The sequence below is a fragment of the Ambystoma mexicanum genome, chromosome 6p, assembly GCF_040938575.1.
Source record: "Ambystoma mexicanum isolate Mex_15411 chromosome 6p, UKY_AmexF1_1, whole genome shotgun sequence".
Lineage (NCBI taxonomy): Eukaryota > Metazoa > Chordata > Amphibia > Caudata > Ambystomatidae > Ambystoma > Ambystoma mexicanum.
The window spans coordinates 63166279-63188266 of record NC_090935.1 but is presented as its reverse complement, the minus strand read 5'-3'; the positions used below and the strand labels follow the sequence as shown (position 1 = coordinate 63188266).

At 45.3% G+C, this 21988-nt stretch overlaps 1 protein-coding gene across 2 annotated transcripts in view; it reads right to left on the bottom strand.

Moving 5' to 3' along the window:
* Nucleotides 1–21988, bottom strand: part of LOC138511215 (long-chain-fatty-acid--CoA ligase ACSBG2-like) — a 531477-nt gene that overhangs the window by 234666 nt on the left and 274823 nt on the right. For both annotated transcript variants that reach the window (XM_069626743.1, XM_069626744.1), the window contains exon 6: nucleotides 10701–10850. In XM_069626743.1, the coding sequence (XP_069482844.1) occupies nucleotides 10701–10850 (150 nt within the window). The remainder of the gene's footprint in view (nucleotides 1–10700; nucleotides 10851–21988) is intronic.

Sequence of the window (21988 nt, the reverse complement as noted above, 5' to 3'; positions counted from 1 at the left end):
AGGGAACTGATTATTTACAAGGAGCGAACAGATGATCTCTCTAGACAATTGCTACAGTCACAAGCCGGACAGACCCCGTTACCCGCATCTGGGGGAAATCTTCCTTCTACATCCTCTATGAATCCAGTGCAGATCAACCTACCTGGGAATGTACCTCTGGCTCCGCCCGAACGATTTTCTGGTGACCCAAAGAGGTTTGCAGTATTCATCAACCAGTGCCGGTTGCATTTCTTATGCCGGCCAGCAGCCTTTCCAACTGATCAAGCTAAAGTAGCTTTCGTGCTTTCGTACCTTAGTGGCAATGCGGCAGACTATTCGATTCCTCTAGTAAATCAAGATGATCCAGTCCTCCATGATTTTCAAGCTTTTCAGCTCAGTATGGAAAAACTGTTCGCAAGACATTCACAGGGGCAGGCCTTGGACAATGAGCTTCTTTCGTTGCAACAAGGTAATCAAGACCTTTTGGCTTATATTGCGTCTTTCAACAGACTGATAGTGGAAACTCAATGGCCTGAGGACAAAAGGATTACGCTGTTTTATAGAGGTCTACGTGGAGAGCTCAAAGATGTGTTAGCCCAAGTAGTGAATCCCCCACAAGATTGTACGGACTATATAGACTTAGTTGTTCAAATAGATCACAGACTGCAGAACAGGAAGGCCGATCGTTCCAAGTTTGATGCTCGAGTATTTTCCAAACCGCCAAATCCTTCCAAAGGAGTAGACTCCGGGGAACCCATGCAAATAGGGGGTCTGAAAGGTCCTCTAACACAAAAGGAGCGGGAAAGGAGAAAACAGTTGCAATTATGCCTCTATTGCGGAAACTCAGGGCACTTTCTTCGAGACTGTCCGGTGAAACCTGCCAAGAAGGCAGTAGGAGCTGCAGTTACCAAAGTTACAAACTCTGAGCAGGGAAACAACCTCGCCCGACAAGAATAGAGGTCCTCTTGCCGAGCGTGAAAACCAGTTCCGTGACCTCGCATTTCGTGATACCTATGGTCCTCATTAGCCTTGATAATCCGGATCGATTACATGCAATTGAAGCTTACGTCGACAGCGGTGCCATCGTCAATTATGTGGATCATGAAATGGTTTTGAGGATGAATCTAACTCTTTGTCCCAAGGCTGTAAAGGACGTCATTAACACCGGTGGATGGTACGGAGATAGCCTCCGGGCCAGTAACGCATACCACTCAAGAGGTGACGCTAGTAAGTCAAGATGGACACCATGAGAAGATCGTGTTCGATGTGATCAAGGCCCCTCAGTTTCAGATTATTCTAGGAATACCTTGGTTAGAGAAACACAATCGTCTGATTGATTGGCGAGCAAGAACGGTCCAGTTTCCAGAATGTGTCTCTACTTGTCACCCTCCACCTGGTGTTGCACTGGCAGCAATTTCTTCAGAGACTCCCCAGTTACCTCCCGAATACCTAGAATACCAAGATCTTTTCCGGAAGGATCAGGCTAACTCTCTACCTCCTCATAGGTCTTATGACTGCCAGATAGACCTGATACCTGGATCTACTCCTCCTTGTAGTAGAATTTATGCCCTCACTGAGCCTGAGAACCTTCACCTTCGACAATACCTGGATCAATACCTGGCAAATGGGTTTATTCGTCCTTCCAAGTCCCCTGCTTCTTCAGCTTTGTTCTTCGTTCCAAAAAAGGAAGACCTTAGAACTTGTATAGATTATCGCTCCCTGAACCAGATCACTGTTAAGAATAGATATCCGTTACCTTTGATCCCTGAACTCCTGGACCAAGTCAGAAAAGCATGCATATATACAAAGCTGGATCTTAGAGGAGCTTACCACTTGGTACGAGTAAAAGAGGGCGATGAATGGAAGACGGCCTTCCGCACCAAGTATGGGCTATTTGAATATCAGGTCATGCCCTTCGGACTTTGCAATGCCCCGGCCGCCTTTCAATATTTTATGAACGATGTCCTCAGAGAGCTCATAGATGTGTGTGTTGTTGTTTACATTGACGACATCCTCGTTTATTCTTCATCGGAATCTGAACATCGGAAACACGTGAAAATGGTCCTCGAAAGATTGCGTCAACACAAACTTTTCGCTAAGTTGGAAAAATGTGTTTTCAACGTGACTGAAGTTGAATTCTTGGGATTCATATTATCACCTGGCGGAGTGCGTATGGATTCCAAGAAGGTCGATGCAGTTCTCAAATGGCCATCACCATCCTCCGTAAAAGGTGTGCAAAGCATGTTAGGCTTCGCTAACGTTTACCGCAGGTTTCCCCGAATTCTCTCGAATAGTCCAGCCCATCACTGCCTTGTTAAAGAAAAACAAACGTTTTGAATGGTCTACCGAGGCGGAACAAGCTTTCCAGGATTTGAAGACTAAATTTATCTCTGCACCAATCTTAAAACACCCTCGCCCCGAACTCCCCTACATCGTGGAAACTGATGCTTCAAGCCTTGCCATGGGGGCAGTTCTATCACAAAAGGACCCGGTAACCAATCAGTTGCATCCCGTGGCATTTTGGTCCCGCAAATTCTCGCCTCCAGAAATCAATTACACGATTACTGACAAGGAACTTCTGGCTATCAAGTCTGCCTTTAAGGCTTGGCGGCATTATCTGCTGGGGGCCCGACACACCGTTACTGTGATTACGGATCACCGAAACCTGCAATATTTGAAACCGCAAAAGGCCAATCCTCTAGACAACTCCGTTGGGCATTATTCTTTGCCGAGTTTGACTTCATAATTACCTATCGACCTGGTACGAAGAACGGTAAAGCTGATGCCCTTTCTCGGATGGGAGTGGAAGAACACTTGATCAACCCTAAACCTGTACCAATCATTCCCGAACAAAGAATTCTGGGTGTAATCGCCACAGAATCCATAGAGGAAGTTAAGGATAAAGCCAGGCAACTTGTAACTCCAGCAGACATACAGAATTGGCATCTGCAGGGAAAGGACTTTGCAGTAAAGGACAACTTATTGTATTTCCAAGAACGATTATACCTACCCAGCACAGATTTACAGAAAAAAGTAATCTCTTGTTATCACGATTCTTTAATGGAAGGACATCCCGGTATGGCCAAGACCTCAGAAAAGATAAAGCGCTACTTCTGGTGGCCGTCTTGGAAAAAAGATATCAGAGACTTTATAATGTCCTGTGGAGTATGCGCCCAAAACAAGAGTCAAAAGGAAAGACCAGCAGGCCTCTTACGCCCTATTGACATCCCACCTCGCCCTTGGCATACGCTTTCTATGGACTTCATCACCGATCTACCTCCATGCTCCGGATACAATACGATTCTAGTAATCGTGGACTTATTCTCCAAGATGGCGCATTTCATTCCGCTCAAAGGCTTGCCAACAGCAGCAAATCTGGCCCGAGAATTTCTCGAAAACATCGTCCGACTGCACGGTTTTCCTTCGGTTCTAATTTCGGATCGAGGTAGTCAATTTATTTCTCATTTTTGGCGAAGTTGCTGTCGGTCGGCTCAAATTGATGTTAGACTATCGACCAGTCACCACCCTCAGACCGACGGACAAACCGAGAGGACCAATCAAACTCTGGAACAGTATTTACGCTGCATGCTGCAACAAACTGAAAAAACTTGGAAAGACATCCTTTGGATAGCCGAATATGCCTACAATAACTCTGTCCATTCGGGAACTGGGAAAACCCCGTTTTTTCTTTTGTACGGCAGTCACCCTCGAACCTCGGAGTTGGATCCCCTCCAAGATCTTGAAACACCAGCAGTAGACTACCTGCATTCTACAATCACCCAAGCCTTTAAGGAAGCTGTTTCTCACCTTCAAAGGGCTAAAGAACAATATAAGAAAGGAGCAGATCAACATCGGAAGGAAGCCCCTCAATATCAAGTAGGGGATCAGGTCTGGTTATCCACCAAATATCTACCTCTAAAAGGGCCACGCACATTCAACCCAAGATACCTTGGTCCCTGTTCCATCACTACCATAGTAAACCCAGTAGCGGTCAAGTTGGACTTGCCCCCGCACATGAAGATACATCCGGTCTTCCACGTCTCTCTATTAAAACCTGTGCAACCTCAAACCCGACTAACTAAATCTCCAAAACCTATCCTAGTTGATGGAGAACTCGAGTTTGAAGTCAAAAGCATTCTGGACTCCAAGATCTCCAAATCTAAACTATTTTACCTAATTGACTGGAAAGGCTACGGCCCCCAAGAGAGATCCTGGGAACCTGCTGAATATGTCCACGCTCCTCGCCTAATCAAAAGATTTCAGCGAACATTTCCTGACAAGCCAAAACCCCCGGAGAAGCCCGGTTTGGGAGGGGCCTTGAGGGGGGGTACTGTCATGCTCTCTGCTTCCAAAAGGTCAGGGTTTTCCCAACTCCCTTGGAAGCAGATCCATAACCCAGGTTCCGAGTGCCAACCAGTCCCAATTGGGACCTTTTGGACCTAGTCCTGGCGCCAGTGGCACCAGGCTCATAAATATGCCCAGTCCCAGCACTGGAAGCGCCGGGCTCATAATGCTTGGGTGGACTTACCTGCAGCAGACCATGCTGCTTACTTGCCTGCCAGTTGAGCCTCTGATCCTCTTCTGTTTGGAACTACTTTTCCTGTTGGGTGGGGCAGGAGCCACTCCCTAGATTCAGAACACTGGAACTCTTCTGGAAAGCAGGAACTCTTTTCTTACCTAGGCGTGGCTGTGGAAGGAGACACCTAAGCACTACAGGAGGCTATTTAAACCACACCCGATGGATGAATCTTGCTTTGCGTTATTCTGCATCCTCTGCAGCAGAACGCTCATCGTGTCTTCTGCATCTGATCCTGAGCCTAAGGAAAAAGGCTTACCATCCTGAATCCAGTCTTCAGCAACACCTATAAAGACAAGAAAGAACAGGTTAGCATTACGGTCTTCAGTGACAGCTCTTCTCTTACCTGGTCCATCGGCTGTCACCAACGCCTCGCGCTGCTTTCCGGCATCTGAAAGACAAAGGCTTACCTACTCTTCGTGCGCTCCGGAGGTCTTCACACTGCATTCCGGCATCTGAAAGACAAAAGCTTACCAACTCTTTGCACGCTCTGGAGGCCTTCGGCGCTGCATCCCGCATCTGAAAGATAAAACAAGGTGCGTTTAAAGACATTGAGGAACTTTAATACTCACGTGCCATTACTCCTTTCCACATCTAACCCAGTGGGTATTCCGGCACCCTGCAGCCGCTCCGAACTTGTACCTGCAAAATAAAAAGACAGTTAGAGCGCATCGTGAAGCAGGCAACAAGCGCTTACTTACGTGCTTCCAGGCGCTTCTATTCATCACACAGGCTCCATCTGCAACTCACTTCAGCCCGTCATCCGCCATCGCCGGAACCCTGCAAAACAAGAAACATCATTACTAAAGACTTTAAAGACATTAGAATTACTCGAAACTTACCGGTCGTGCAGTAAACGACGGACAGCAGTCCTCTGAAGTCAAGAGGCCTGCTCCCCTTATCCAGTGAAGAAACTGGTTACAGCACCCTGCACCGAGGCAGATGGAGAGCACGGCGTTCACTTACCTAAGGTGAGAGCGTTAACCTTTGGGGTTCTACAGGAGAAGAGAAAGGGAAGAAGAGAGAGACATTAAATAACCCAGTTCCTTAATCCCATATTTTCTATCTGCAGACATCTTACCCTTCGAATCAGACATACAGTGCACAGAGGTCCAGCCCAAAGAGCCAGCCGTGTGTTACACATCACCTTTGAAGATACGGTATACGCCCAGTCAAGACCGGCGCCTCTACGGGAATCAGGTGAGCGTTACAGCTTTGGTTGGTCTAGCCCTCCAGTTGCTGTGAGGCCTTCACAAAGGATTTGATGACAGGATACTCCTGTGCCTGGTCTGCTCTTCTGGCACAGAAGATCTGTTGCAGAGTGGTTGGTCCTGGTCCACAGCACTGGTCACTCCTGATGTTCCCTGGGAGTGGTTAGGGGACAGAACTTCCTTCAGTCATGGATGGCTCCTTTTTCACCTAAAATGGAGGGCTTTGGACAGTGCAACTGTCCCAAAGGATGTCCAGGTGAGAATATTCAGAACATCTCTTTGGCCTTAAAGGATCCTTGAGACACTGCAGGAATTTTCCAGAAGGGGTGCAAGACTCCTTTTTAAAAAAAATAAAATTGTAGTAACATTCAAGTTATAACAACATATCACCTTAATCACAACATTTCCTTATGTTTCAGTTATAACACTTCTCTCCCCCCAACCCCAACAGCCATGGACCATACTCCTGTCATTTCATTAAAAGACAGGTGCATTATATTTCGTAACATTCCCCCTGCAGGATCGCTCTTCTGTGTACGCTAGAAACTGGGGCTCGCCATCGGCCTTTTTTCATTTGTGCAACCCAAATATCATATCCCGCAGCCCCCGTACCCCCTCAAACATGTGCATCGCCTTGGTAACTCCTTAGATATTCCCCAGGAACCTCACACAGACCATCCATATTTTTCAAAAAAATGGAGCCACAGTCCCTCAATGCTCGATCTAGATTCATCCATGAGGTGTGCCAGAAACTCCATGTCATGAATTGCACACACTTTAGTAACCCACTCTTTCTCCCCAGGCATTCGCAGAGTTTTCCATCTTTGGGCCAGGCAGCACCGAGCCGCCACCATCATAACCTGAAACATATGGTTTGTGCATTTCACCGTGGGCTCCCTCCACATCAACCCCAAAAAGGAGAAGCCACTGGGACAAGGTCCTGCTTATCCCATCCACCCCCTTATCCAGGACAGGACCTCTTCCCAGTACATCTGTACCATCGGAAATTTCCACCACATTTGCATGTAGTCTCCCTTTTCAACACGACACTTCCAGCAGTGTGGACATACCCCTCCCTCATACGTGTTATCCTATGCGGGGGATAGTGCCATTTGTGAAGTGGTTTCAGAGCCTGGTGGAGATATTGGAGCAAGGCTGTCGAGCGGTTGGCCGGGCTGCACATGGTGTTTCATCTCTTGTCAGCAATATCCTCACCTAGGTCCTCTCCCCATTGCACCTGCATAGTCGGGGGATCTCTCTGGGCCGACCCCTAGAATCCCTATGTGTAATCAGGAACTTTTCAAAATCTGTTAGTTCCCTCCTCAAGGTATCCCCCCACCTGTCTCCCGTGAGAACCCCTTTTAGTTGCAAATAACGAAAGGGTGAGAGATTATTCAGGCCCAGGGCCTCCTCCAGCTCTTTTAAGGACATGAAAGTTCCCCCATTCCATAGCTGCCCCGCCCTGCCTAGACCCGCTTCGTACCACTTTTGGAATGCAAGCGGCTCATCTATCCCGTCCCAAAGGGGGGGGAGCCCAAATGCAGCTCAGAGGCGAGGGCCATGTTGTAAGCCATCTCCCTCCTACCATACCGACCATAAAACCTTCAAGACTGGATGCCTCAGGACCCTCCCCGGGATGCGCTTCTTTGAGACCCAAAACCATTCCTCCAGGGTGACCGGAGATAGGAGTGCAATATCCATAGCCACCCATTGCTTCCCCGTATCCGGTGTGAAGTGGTCCACCAGAATTCTCAACTGTGAAGCCCTATAATATGTTTCAAGTTCCGGGAAACCCACACCCCCCTCCTCCTTCTGTCTTGTCAATACCTCGTAGGAGATTCGGTGCTTCTTACCTGCCCAGAGGTGGTGCAACAAGGCCTGTTTAACATCCATCAGAAATGGCTTAGGTATCTGGGCTGGAGCATTTGGAACAAGAACAGAAACTTGGGGAGAATAACCATTTTCACTGGGTTAAGACACGCCATCCATGAGAGTCCTGATCTTGCCCATCGTTCGATATCCTGCTTCACAGCTGACCACAGAGGGGGGAAATTACTGGCATAAAGGTCCCCGGGATCCTGTGTCACCTGGACCCCAAGGTAGCAAAACCTATCTCTCCGTTTAGTGAATGGGAGCCCTTCCACATAATCCCCCTCCGCAGCCGACAGGTTGCCTGCCAAGAATACCACTGATTTCCCCAAATTGACCTTGTAGCCCGACAGGTTTCCATAATGTTCCAGACTATGCAGTGCCTGTGGTACCGACTGAGATGGGTTGGTCACATAAAGCAACACATCGTCTGCAAACAGACTAAACTTACAGCAAGTGTCCCCCCAACCTTACCCCACTGATCCCCTCGTCCCCTCTGATAGATATCGCCCAAGGTTCCATCACCAACACATATATGAATGGGGAGAGGGGACATCTCTGTCTTGTGCCCCTCCCAGTGGGAAGACCCAGGCTCATTACCATTCACCACCACCCTTGCCGAGGGGTCGGAGTACAGGACCGCCATCCATCCCAGCCACCTCGGGCCCATCCCTCGGGATGTCAAAACTTCCCCCCTAAAAACTCAGCTCACCCTGTCAAAGGCCTTTTCTGCGTCTAAAGATAGGAGAAGAGCCCCATTATCTCAAACCTCCCAAGAGCTCAGCACATGAAGACTCCTCCTTTTAAGGGCACAAGTCCTCAGGTGATTGATCTAAAGCTAGCCTGCTTTAGGGGACTAACCCCTGCTCCTGGCTGGAGTGGACTTTGCCATGTTGATTTTGCACCCAGAGTGCTTTTCACCAGAGAAAGTGGAGGAGACAGGAAAGGGAAAGAGAGAAAGTGAGAAATAAGATGGTGAAAGGTTTCTTCTGTTTCCATAGCACTCTTGCCTATCTTACTCCTGCCCCCTTCCCTCCAACTGACAACAAGAACTTCAGACATGCAGCACCCTGCTGTGAGGCTACTCCTGCTGAATGGGTCTGCTCCTTTGATACATGGGCCCATGCCAGCTGCCTGCTGTGTGGCTGTCTCTGAGTGAGGGGGTTTCCAGCCCTCACAAAAAGAATCAAAGAGAGGCTGGATCCTCTGGGTATCTGTCCTGCCATGTGGCAATATCAGCCTGCCTGACCCGAATAAACATTCCTTTCCCCAGCAGAGCTGACTCACAGGAGTTAACACATGTACAGGATGAGGCAGCCATGGTCATAATTATCACCATGCTCTATGCCTAAACTCAAGCATAGCTTATTCTTAGAGTTTGCCCTGCCACCAGCATGTGACACTCATAATTATGATAGTTTGGGTACAGGGGATATAGCTTAAATATCGCCCCTGGGCTGCAGTGACTTTGCTGTCGATGCGGTGGTCGAGTGGGCATCTTGTGACCTTTGAACCTGCTCTGCGTCATGAATAGAGCGGGTGCTGCGGATCAGTCTACTGAGGCAGCAGGGCACAAGTGCACTATGATTTTCGCATAGAGTTGCAGCAAAGGGGGGTCTGTTAGCAGATTACCCCTTTGAAGAAGGAGTCACCCACATCATTTTATGTACCAGATGGCAATTCCTTACAATATGTTAGTATAGAGGATGGCTTAGTTGATGGACCTATGGAATATGCCATGTCAACTGGTCAAATAAATCTCCGGAGTGAACCTCTCCTTTAAGGACCAGAGTTGGCACACTTGTGATGGGAGAGACAGAACAAGCTTTTATTTTTCTCTCATACAGGGAGACACGGTTCTGCCAATAATCCCACTATTTACTGTTATAAGCACCTAACAAGCAAACAATAAAACAAAAATAATAATAAATATATGAATTACACCAACCCGGGAGGAGATAAAGGGGTTACACAGATTGCCTGCTGCATTGAAACAGTGCTAAAATACACCTCACATAGCGGGAAGAGTTCAAGGGTTACACACGTGCATAATTTCTGGTTAGCGGTGTACATGCAGCACACAGAGTAGGAAAAGTGCTAGAACAATATGAAGCAGAGCTCCTGTAAAGTTTGTCTTGCTTCAGCCCACCATGCTTATAGAAGACTTGGGTAAGACTTACTGCTGAAACAGCCAAATCAAGGCTCAAATTCTGCCAGGAAGCTGTCTAAATTGATATATATCTTGTAATTTACAGACATTTCTTTGTAAAGGTGAGTATTGTGACCAACGGATAAGGGCAGAGTCTCACTTCCATTACTCGCTCAAAGAGTTTCTTATGAATCACTTTCACAGATATGTTTTACATCTAAAGTTGTGGGCATTCTAATGTTCCCAAAATGCTCTTTGATTTTATGCAAATGACCATGGTTGGGTTCCATGAAGAGATGCTGTTTTGCGTTTCCTGGCCTGCGGCAAGGCGCCTCAGCCTCGCTCCGCCACCCCAAAGAGAAAGGGGTTTCTCAGATTTCATTTTTCCATTTTCAGCGCTGACCGCACATGCCCATTAGCTGCTGCCTTGTACCATTTGATCAAGGTGGGTAAAGAGTTGAACACAATGCTGACCATGCATTCAGAACCATGTAAGTGTCACCTTCTGTGTTAAACCAATGCTGCCTTGTAGCCTTTCCAGGGTCTTATAAAGTTTTGTAATTCAATTCCCTAAGAAAATGCTATCTTGAAGTTTTCTAGCCTCTCTTGGTCACAAACCATATTGTCCTCTTTCACTTTTCAGTACCAGTTCCTCACCCAAATGAAAACCCTGCATCATGGAAATCACTAACTCCTGCAGGTTTATCTGGTAATACGAGACACTTTTTTCCGGAAAATACAGCTTATGTGTTATCATGTGGGGCTCTCTTTCATTTCTGTTGTTGTTGTTAGTCGATTCACTTTAAATCACTTAGTTCGGAAACAGTAAATTATATAAACATCTATAGAGCAACATTTCTTAAAATCATACAGTGTGATACTGTTGTCCAGACAGATTTTCTATGAGGATACTCACGTTGTCGTGACTCAACATCACGGCCTTTGGTGCTCCCGTTGTCCCAGATGTGTAGGCCATCATGCAGCACTGGTTGGCCTTCTGGGAGGCGATGATGTCATCCACGATAGAATCTGGTACATCTGACCCAATCCGCATGAACTCCTCCCACTGTAGAAAGAAAGCCAGGGGTCAGGATCCAGAGGCACGGATGTGGTCATTATAAAACAGGGGCGTTGAGGATCTTCCTTTCCTTTCGAGAAGAGGACAAAAGAACACTGAGGGAGACCAGCAAGCATGAGTTGGCTGGGAGGCCACCAGCAGCTCGGGCAGTATAGAACACCCCAGTACAAAAACGTTAATATAGTCTGCAATGCACCATTTCTAATGACTCTGTGCTCAGAGGCACTTCCAAAAAAGTCTTCTACATCCATTGCAAACATGGCTGTGCCACCAGGTAATGAAGAGATGTACTCTCTCAAAGACTTTCCACTAAATCTGCATCCAAAGGCAGTGTGCACAGTCCATGCTAAAAAGAAATATAACTAAGTATGTGTTTATATAGTGTTTGTACCATGCTTCACAACACTGGCTCTAAAACAGATTATTATCATAAACGACGGATTTGGCCCTTCCTGTGCTTGGACATGGTATCTACACTGAGCACAGACATCAAAAGCAAGCACCTAACATGGTGAGCATATATGTCCTGCTCTTTAACATCAGTGTTGCAGATGTGGACAGCCCTCTTCTGCAGGAGGAAAGTGATGTTGCTGCAGAAAGTTTAAAAGGCTCTTCTGTTATGTGAATGTGTGTGTTTACAATGTTTTGTCTCTTTAGAGGCAACCTGTGGTTTGAGAGGGGAAAGAGGAGAGTGGTGATCTGGTGCATGGAGGCCAAGAAAGGGCCATCCCTGGAATATATGATTCTGCTGGCCCAGCAGGCACATGCCTAAACTGTTTAATGGCTAGTCCACCTCTGCCAGCAAGAACTCATGTAGGGACATTTGAAGGAAGATGAAAGTATCTGCAAGGGAAACAGAAAACAGGAGGTAGAGAAACAATCTGAAACTAAGATGCCAAACACAGACCAAGGGTACAGTCATCAGTGAGCATCAAGGAGATAGTACTGAAGTAACTGCAAGGGAAACAGAAAACAGGAGGTGAAGAATCACTCAGAAACTACGATGCCAAACAGAGACAATGGGCACAGTCCTCAGTGAGAATCAAGGAGCTAGTACTGAAGTAACTGCAAGGGAAACAGAAAACAGGAGGTGAAGAATCTCTCAGAGACTAAGATGCCAAACACACACCATGGGCACAGTCATCAGTGAGAATCAGGGAGATAGTACTGAAGTAACTGCAAGGGAAACAGAAAACAGGAGGGGACGAATCACCAGAGACTATGATGCCAAACAGAGAATAGGGACACAGTCATCAGTGAGAATAAAGGAGAGTACATAAGTAACTGCAAGGGAAACAGAAAACAGGAGGTGACGAATCACTCAGAGACTATGATGCCAAACACAGACTATGGGCACAGTCATCAGTGAGAATAAAGGAGAGTACTGAAGTAACTGCAAGGGAAACAGAAAACAGGAGGTGAAGAATCTCTCAGAGACTAAGATGCCAAACACACACCATGGGCACAGTCATCAGTGAGAATCAGGGAGATAGTACTGAAGTAACTGCAAGGGAAACAGAAAACAGGAGGGGACGAATCACCAGAGACTATAATGCCAAACAGAGACTAGGGGCACAGTCATCAGTGAGAATAAAGGAGAGTACTTAAGTAACTGCAAGGGAAACAGAAAACAGGAGGTGACGAATCACTCAGAGACTATGATGCCAAACACAGACTATGGGCACCGTCCTCAGTGAGAATCAAGGAGATAGTGCTGAAGTAACTGCAAGGTAAATAGAAAACAGGAGGTGAAGAATCACTCAGAAAAAAAGATGCCAAACACAGACCATGGGCACAGTCCTCAGTGAGAATCAAGGAGAGAGTACTGAAGTAACTGCAAGGTAAACAGAAAACAGGAGGTGAAGAATCACTGAGAAACTACGATGCCAAACACAGACAATGGGCACAGTCCTCAGTGAGAATCAAGGAGCAAGTACTGAAGTAACTGCAAGGGAAACAGAAAACAGGAGGTGAAGAATCTCTCAGAGACTAAGATGCCAAACACACACCATGGGCACAGTCATCAGTGAGAATCACGGAGATAGTACTGAAGTAACTGCAAGGGAAACAGAAAACAGGAGGGGACGAATCACTCAGAGACTATGATGCCAAACACAGACTATGTGCATCGTCCTCAGTGAGAATCAAGGAGATAGTGCTGAAGTAACTGTAGGGGAAACAGAAAACAGGAGGTCAAGAATCACTCAGAAACTAAGATGGCAAACAGAATCCATGGGTACAGTCATCAGTGAAAATCAAGGAGAAAGCACTAAAGTAACTGTAGAGAAACAGAAACCAGGAGGTGAAGAATAACTCAGAAACTAAAATACCAAACACAGACCATGGGCCTAGTCCTCAGTGAGATTCAAGGAGAGAGCACTAAAGTAACTGCAAGAGAAACAGAAACCAGGAGGTGAAGAATCACTCAGAAACTAAGATGCCAAACAGAATCCATGGATACAGTCATCAGTGAAAATCAAGGATATAGTACTGAAGTAACTGCAAGGAAAACAGAAAACAGGAGGTGAAGAATCACTCAGAAACTAAGATACCAAACACAGACCATGGGCCTAGTCCTCAGTGAGATTCAAGGAGAGAGCACTAAAGTAACTGCAAGAGAAACAGAAACCAGGAGGTGAAGAATCACTCAGAAACTAAGATGCCAAACAGAATCCATGGATACAGTCATCAGTGAAAATCAAGGATATAGTACTGAAGTAACTGCAAGGGAAACAGAAAACAGGAGGTGAAGAATACCTCAGAAAAAAAGATGCCAAACACAGACCATGGGCACAGTCATCGGTGAGCATCAAGGATATAGTACTGAAGTAACTGCAAGGGAAACAGAAAACAGGATGTGAAGAATCACTCAGAAACTAAGATGCCAAACAGAATCCATGGGTGCAGTCATCAGTGAAAATCAAGGAGATAGTACTGAAGTAACTGCAAGGGAAACAGAAAACAGGAGGTGAAGAATCACTGAGAAACTACGATGCCAAACACAGACAATGGGCACAGTCCTCAGTGAGAATCAAGGAGCAAGTACTGAAGTAACTGCAAGGGAAACAGAAAACAGGAGGTGAAGAATCTCTCAGAGACTAAGATGCCAAACACACACCATGGGCACAGTCATCAGTGAGAATCACGGAGATAGTACTGAAGTAACTGCAAGGGAAACAGAAAACAGGAGGGGACAAATCACTCAGAGACTATGATGCCAAACACAGACTATGGGCACAGTCATCAGTGAGAATAAAGGAGAGTACTGAAGTAACTGCAAGGGAAACAGAAAACAGGAGGTGACGAATCACTCAGAGACTATGATGCCAAACACAGACTATGGGCACAGTCATCAGTGAGAATAAAGGAGAGTACTGAAGTAACTGCAAGGGAAACAGAAAACAGGAGGTGAAGAATCTCTCAGAGACTAAGATGCCAAACACACACCATGGGCACAGTCCTCAGTGAGAATCAGGGAGATAGTACTGAAGTAACTGCAAGGGAAACAGAAAACAGGAGGGGACGAATCACCAGAGACTATGATGCCAAACAGAGACTAGGGGCACAGTCATCAGTGAGAATAAAGGAGAGTACTTAAGTAACTGCAAGGGAAACAGAAAACAGGAGGTGACGAATCACTCAGAGACTATGATGCCAAACACAGACTATGGGCACCGTCCTCAGTGAGAATCAAGGAGATAGTGCTGAAGTAACTGCAAGGTAAACAGAAAACAGGAGGTGAAGAATCACTCAGAAAAAAAGATGCCAAACACAGACCATGGGCACAGTCCTCAGTGAGAATCAAGGAGAGAGTACTGAAGTAACTGCAAGGTAAACAGAAAACAGGAGGTGAAGAATCACTGAGAAACTACAATGCCAAACAAAGACAATGGGCACAGTCCTCAGTGAGAATCAAGGAGCAAGTACTGAAGTAACTGCAAGGGAAACAGAAAACAGGAGGTGAAGAATCTCTCAGAGACTAAGATGCCAAACACACACCATGGGCACAGTCATCAGTGAGAATCACGGAGATAGTACTGAAGTAACTGCAAGGGAAACAGAAAACAGGAGGGGACGAATCACTCAGAGACTATGATGCCAAACACAGACTATGTGCATCGTCCTCAGTGAGAATCAAGGAGATAGTGCTGAAGTAAATGTAGGGGAAACAGAAAACAGGAGGTCAAGAATCACTCAGAAACTAAGATGGCAAACAGAATCCATGGGTACAGTCATCAGTGAAAATCAAGGAGAAAGCACTAAAGTAACTGTAGAGAAACAGAAACCAGGAGGTGAAAAATAACTCAGAAACTAAGATACCAAACACAGACCATGGGCCTAGTCCTCAGTGAGATTCAAGGAGAGAGCACTAAAGTAACTGCAAGAGAAACAGAAACCAGGAGGTGAAGAATCACTCAGAAACTAAGATGCCAAACAGAATCCATGGATACAGTCATCAGTGAAAATCAAGGATATAGTACTGAAGTAACTGCAAGGAAAACAGAAAACAGGAGGTGAAGAATCACTCAGAAACTAAGATACCAAACACAGACCATGGGCCTAGTCCTCAGTGAGATTCAAGGAGAGAGCACTAAAGTAACTGCAAGAGAAACAGAAACCAGGAGGTGAAGAATCACTCAGAAACTAAGATGCCAAACAGAATCCATGGATACAGTCATCAGTGAAAATCAAGGATATAGTACTGAAGTAACTGCAAGGGAAACAGAAAACAGGAGGTGAAGAATCACTCAGAAAAAAAGATGCCAAACACAGACCATGGGCACAGTCATCGGTGAGCATCAAGGATATAGTACTGAAATAACTGCAAGGGAAACAGAAAACAGGAGGTGAAGAATCACTCAGAAAAAAAGATGCCAAACACAGACCATGGGCACAGTCATCGGTGAGCATCAAGGATATAGTACTGAAATAACTGCAAGGGAAACAGAAAACAGGAGGTGAAGAATCACTCAGAAAAAAAGATGCCAAACACAGACCATGGGCACAGACATCGGTGAGCATCAAGGAGATAGTACTGAAGTAACTGCAAGGGAAACAGAAACCAGGAGGTAAAGAATCACTCAGAAACTAAGATGCCAAACAGAATCCATGGGTGCAGTCATCAGTGAAAATCAAGGAGATAGTACTGAAGTAACTGCAAGGGAAACAGAAAACAGGAGGTGAAGAATCACTCAGAAAAAAAGATGCCAAACACAGACCATGGGCACAGTCATCAGTGAGTACCAAGGAGAGAGTACTGAAGTAACTGCAAGGGAAACAGAAAACAGGAGGTGAAGAATCACTCAGAAAAAAAGATGCCAAACACAGACCATGGGCACAGTCATCAGTGAGTATCAAGGAGAGAGTACTGAAGTAACTGCAAGGGAAACAGAAAGCAGGAGGTGAAGAATCTCTCAGAGACTAAGATGCCAAACACAAATCATGGGCACAGTCATCAGTGAGTATCAAGGAGAGAGTACTGAAGTAACTGCAAGGGAAACAGAAAGCAGGAGGTGAAGAATCACTCAGAAACTAAGATGCCAAACACAGATCATGGGCACAGTCATCAGTGAGTATCAAGGAGAGAGTACTGAAGTAACTGCAAGGGAAACAGAAAACAGGAGGTGAAGAATCACTCAGAAACTAAGATGCCAAACACAGATCATGGGCACAGTCATCAGTGAGTATCAAGGAGAGAGTACTGAAGTAACTGCAAGGGAAACAGAAAGCAGGAGGTGAAGAATCTCTCAGAGACTAAGATGCCAAACACACACCATCGGCACAGTCATCAGTGAGTATCAAGGAGAGAGTACTGAAGTAACTGCAAGGGAAACAGAAAACAGGAGGTGAAGAATCACTCAGAAAAAAAGATGCCAAACACAGACCATGGGCACAGTCATCGGTGAGCATCAAGGAGATAGTACTGAAGTAACTGCAAGGGAAACAGAAAACAGGAGGTGACCAATCACCAGAGACTATGATGCCAAACAGAGACTAGGGGCACAGTCATCAGTGAGAATAAAGGAGAGTACTTAAGTAACTGCAAGGGAAACAGAAAACAGGAGGTGACGAATCACTCAGAGACTATGATGCCAAACACAGACTATGGGCACCGTCCTCAGTGAGAATCAAGGAGATAGTGCTGAAGTAACTGCAAGGTAAACAGAAAACAGGAGGTGAAGAATCACTCAGAAAAAAAGATGCCAAACACAGACCATGGGCACAGTCCTCAGTGAGAATCAAGGAGAGAGTACTGAAGTAACTGCAAGGTAAACAGAAAACAGGAGGTGAAGAATCACTGAGAAACTACAATGCCAAACAAAGACAATGGGCACAGTCCTCAGTGAGAATCAAGGAGCAAGTACTGAAGTAACTGCAAGGGAAACAGAAAACAGGAGGTGAAGAATCTCTCAGAGACTAAGATGCCAAACACACACCATGGGCACAGTCATCAGTGAGAATCACGGAGATAGTACTGAAGTAACTGCAAGGGAAACAGAAAACAGGAGGGGACGAATCACTCAGAGACTATGATGCCAAACACAGACTATGTGCATCGTCCTCAGTGAGAATCAAGGAGATAGTGCTGAAGTAACTGTAGGGGAAACAGAAAACAGGAGGTCAAGAATCACTCAGAAACTAAGATGGCAAACAGAATCCATGGGTACAGTCATCAGTGAAAATCAAGGAGAAAGCACTAAAGTAACTGTAGAGAAACAGAAACCAGGAGGTGAAAAATAACTCAGAAACTAAGATACCAAACACAGACCATGGGCCTAGTCCTCAGTGAGATTCAAGGAGAGAGCACTAAAGTAACTGCAAGAGAAACAGAAACCAGGAGGTGAAGAATCACTCAGAAACTAAGATGCCAAACAGAATCCATGGATACAGTCATCAGTGAAAATCAAGGATATAGTACTGAAGTAACTGCAAGGAAAACAGAAAACAGGAGGTGAAGAATCACTCAGAAACTAAGATACCAAACACAGACCATGGGCCTAGTCCTCAGTGAGATTCAAGGAGAGAGCACTAAAGTAACTGCAAGAGAAACAGAAACCAGGAGGTGAAGAATCACTCAGAAACTAAGATGCCAAACAGAATCCATGGATACAGTCATCAGTGAAAATCAAGGATATAGTACTGAAGTAACTGCAAGGGAAACAGAAAACAGGAGGTGAAGAATCACTCAGAAAAAAAGATGCCAAACACAGACCATGGGCACAGTCATCGGTGAGCATCAAGGATATAGTACTGAAATAACTGCAAGGGAAACAGAAAACAGGAGGTGAAGAATCACTCAGAAAAAAAGATGCCAAACACAGACCATGGGCACAGTCATCGGTGAGCATCAAGGATATAGTACTGAAATAACTGCAAGGGAAACAGAAAACAGGAGGTGAAGAATCACTCAGAAAAAAAGATGCCAAACACAGACCATGGGCACAGACATCGGTGAGCATCAAGGAGATAGTACTGAAGTAACTGCAAGGGAAACAGAAACCAGGAGGTAAAGAATCACTCAGAAACTAAGATGCCAAACAGAATCCATGGGTGCAGTCATCAGTGAAAATCAAGGAGATAGTACTGAAGTAACTGCAAGGGAAACAGAAAACAGGAGGTGAAGAATCACTCAGAAAAAAAGATGCCAAACACAGACCATGGGCACAGTCATCAGTGAGTACCAAGGAGAGAGTACTGAAGTAACTGCAAGGGAAACAGAAAACAGGAGGTGAAGAATCACTCAGAAAAAAAGATGCCAAACACAGACCATGGGCACAGTCATCAGTGAGTATCAAGGAGAGAGTACTGAAGTAACTGCAAGGGAAACAGAAAGCAGGAGGTGAAGAATCTCTCAGAGACTAAGATGCCAAACACAAATCATGGGCACAGTCATCAGTGAGTATCAAGGAGAGAGTACTGAAGTAACTGCAAGGGAAACAGAAAACAGGAGGTGAAGAATCACTCAGAAAAAAAGATGCCAAACACAGACCATGGGCAAAGTCATTGGTGAGCATCAAGGAGATAGTACTGAAGTAACTGCAAGGGAAACAGAAAACAGGAGGTGAAGAATCTCTCAGAGACTAAGATGCCAAACACACACCATGGGCACAGTCATCAGTGAGAATCACGGAGATAGTACTGAAGTAACTGCAAGGGAAACAGAAAACAGGAGGGGACGAATCACTCAGAGACTATGATGCCAAACACAGACTATGTGCATCGTCCTCAGTGAGAATCAAGGAGATAGTGCTGAAGTAACTGTAGGGGAAACAGAAAACAGGAGGTCAAGAATCACTCAGAAACTAAGATGGCAAACAGAATCCATGGGTACAGTCATCAGTGAAAATCAAGGAGAAAGCACTAAAGTAACTGTAGAGAAACAGAAACCAGGAGGTGAAAAATAACTCAGAAACTAAGATACCAAACACAGACCATGGGCCTAGTCCTCAGTGAGATTCAAGGAGAGAGCACTAAAGTAACTGCAAGAGAAACAGAAACCAGGAGGTGAAGAATCACTCAGAAACTAAGATGCCAAACAGAATCCATGGATACAGTCATCAGTGAAAATCAAGGATATAGTACTGAAGTAACTGCAAGGAAAACAGAAAACAGGAGGTGAAGAATCACTCAGAAACTAAGATACCAAACACAGACCATGGGCCTAGTCCTCAGTGAGATTCAAGGAGAGAGCACTAAAGTAACTGCAAGAGAAACAGAAACCAGGAGGTGAAGAATCACTCAGAAACTAAGATGCCAAACAGAATCCATGGATACAGTCATCAGTGAAAATCAAGGATATAGTACTGAAGTAACTGCAAGGGAAACAGAAAACAGGAGGTGAAGAATCACTCAGAAAAAAAGATGCCAAACACAGACCATGGGCACAGTCATCGGTGAGCATCAAGGATATAGTACTGAAATAACTGCAAGGGAAACAGAAAACAGGAGGTGAAGAATCACTCAGAAAAAAAGATGCCAAACACAGACCATGGGCACAGTCATCGGTGAGCATCAAGGATATAGTACTGAAATAACTGCAAGGGAAACAGAAAACAGGAGGTGAAGAATCACTCAGAAAAAAAGATGCCAAACACAGACCATGGGCACAGACATCGGTGAGCATCAAGGAGATAATACTGAAGTAACTGCAAGGGGAACAGAAACCAGGAGGTAAAGAATCACTCAGAAACTAAGATGCCAAACAGAATCCATGGGTGCAGTCATCAGTGAAAATCAAGGAGATAGTACTGAAGTAACTGCAAGGGAAACAGAAAACAGGAGGTGAAGAATCACTCAGAAAAAAAAGATGCCAAACACAGACCATGGGCACAGTCATCAGTGAGTACCAAGGAGAGAGTACTGAAGTAACTGCAAGGGAAACAGAAAACAGGAGGTGAAGAATCACTCAGAAAAAAAGATGCCAAACACAGACCATGGGCACAGTCATCAGTGAGTATCAAGGAGAGAGTACTGAAGTAACTGCAAGGGAAACAGAAAGCAGGAGGTGAAGAATCTCTCAGAGACTAAGATGCCAAACACAAATCATGGGCACAGTCATCAGTGAGTATCAAGGAGAGAGTACTGAAGTAACTGCAAGGGAAACAGAAAGCAGGAGGTGAAGAATCACTCAGAAACTAAGATGCCAAACACAGATCATGGGCACAGTCATCAGTGAGTATCAAGGAGAGAGTACTGAAGTAACTGCAAGGGAAACAGAAAACAGGAGGTGAAGAATCACTCAGAAACTAAGATGCCAAACACAGATCATGGGCACAGTCATCAGTGAGTATCAAGGAGAGAGTACTGAAGTAACTGCAAGGGAAACAGAAAGCAGGAGGTGAAGAATCTCTCAGAGACTAAGATGCCAAACACACACCATCGGCACAGTCATCAGTGAGTATCAAGGAGAGAGTACTGAAGTAACTGCAAGGGAAACAGAAAACAGGAGGTGAAGAATCACTCAGAAAAAAAGATGCCAAACACAGACCATGGGCACAGTCATCGGTGAGCATCAAGGATATAGTACTGAAGTAACTGCAAGGGAAACAGAAAACAGGAGGTGACCAATCACTCAGAAACTAAGATGCCAAACAGAACCCATGGGTGCAGTCATCAGTGAAAATCAAGGAGATAGTACTGAAGTAACTGCAAGGGAAACAGAAAACAGGAGGTGACCAATCACTCAGAAACTAAGATGCCAAACAGAACCCATGGGTGCAGTCATCAGTGAAAATCAAGGAGATAGTACTGAAGTAACTGCAAGGGAAACAGAAAACAGGAGGTGACCAATCACTCAGAAACTAAGATGCCAAACAGAATCCATGGGTGCAGTCATCAGTGAAAATCAAGGAGATAGTACTGAAGTAACTGCAAGGGAAAAAGAAAACAGGAGGTGACCAATCACTCAGAAACTAAGATGCCAAACAGAATCCATGGGTACAGTCATCAGTGAAAATCAAGGAGATAGTACTGAAGTAACTGCAAGGGAAACAGAAAACAGGAGGTGAAGAATCACTCAGAAACTAAGATGCCAAACACAGATCATGGGCACAGTCATCAGTGAGTATCAAGGAAAGAGTACTGAAGTAACTGCAAGGGAAACAGAAAACAGGAGGTGAGGAATCACTCAGAAACTAACATGCCAAACACAGATCATGGGCTCAGTCATCAGTGAGTATCAAGGAGAGAGTACTGAAGTAACTGCAAGGGAAACAGAAAACAGGAGGTGAAGAATCTCTCAGAGACTAAGATGCAAACACACACCATGGGCACAGTCATCAGTGAGTATCAAGGAGAGAGTACTGAAGTAACTGCAAGGGAAACAGAAAACAGGAGGTGAAGAATCACTCAGAAAAAAAGATGCCAAACACAGACCATGGGCAAAGTCATTGGTGAGCATCAAGGAGATAGTACTGAAGTAACTGCAAGGGAAACAGAAAACAGGAGGTGACCAATCACTCAGAAACTAAGATGCCAAACAGAATCCATGGGTACAGTCATCAGTGAAAATCAAGGAGATAGTACTGAAGTAACTGCAAGGGAAACAGAAAACAGGAGGTGACCAATCACTCAGAAACTAAGATGCCAAACACAGACCATGGGCACCGTCATCAGTGAGTATCAAG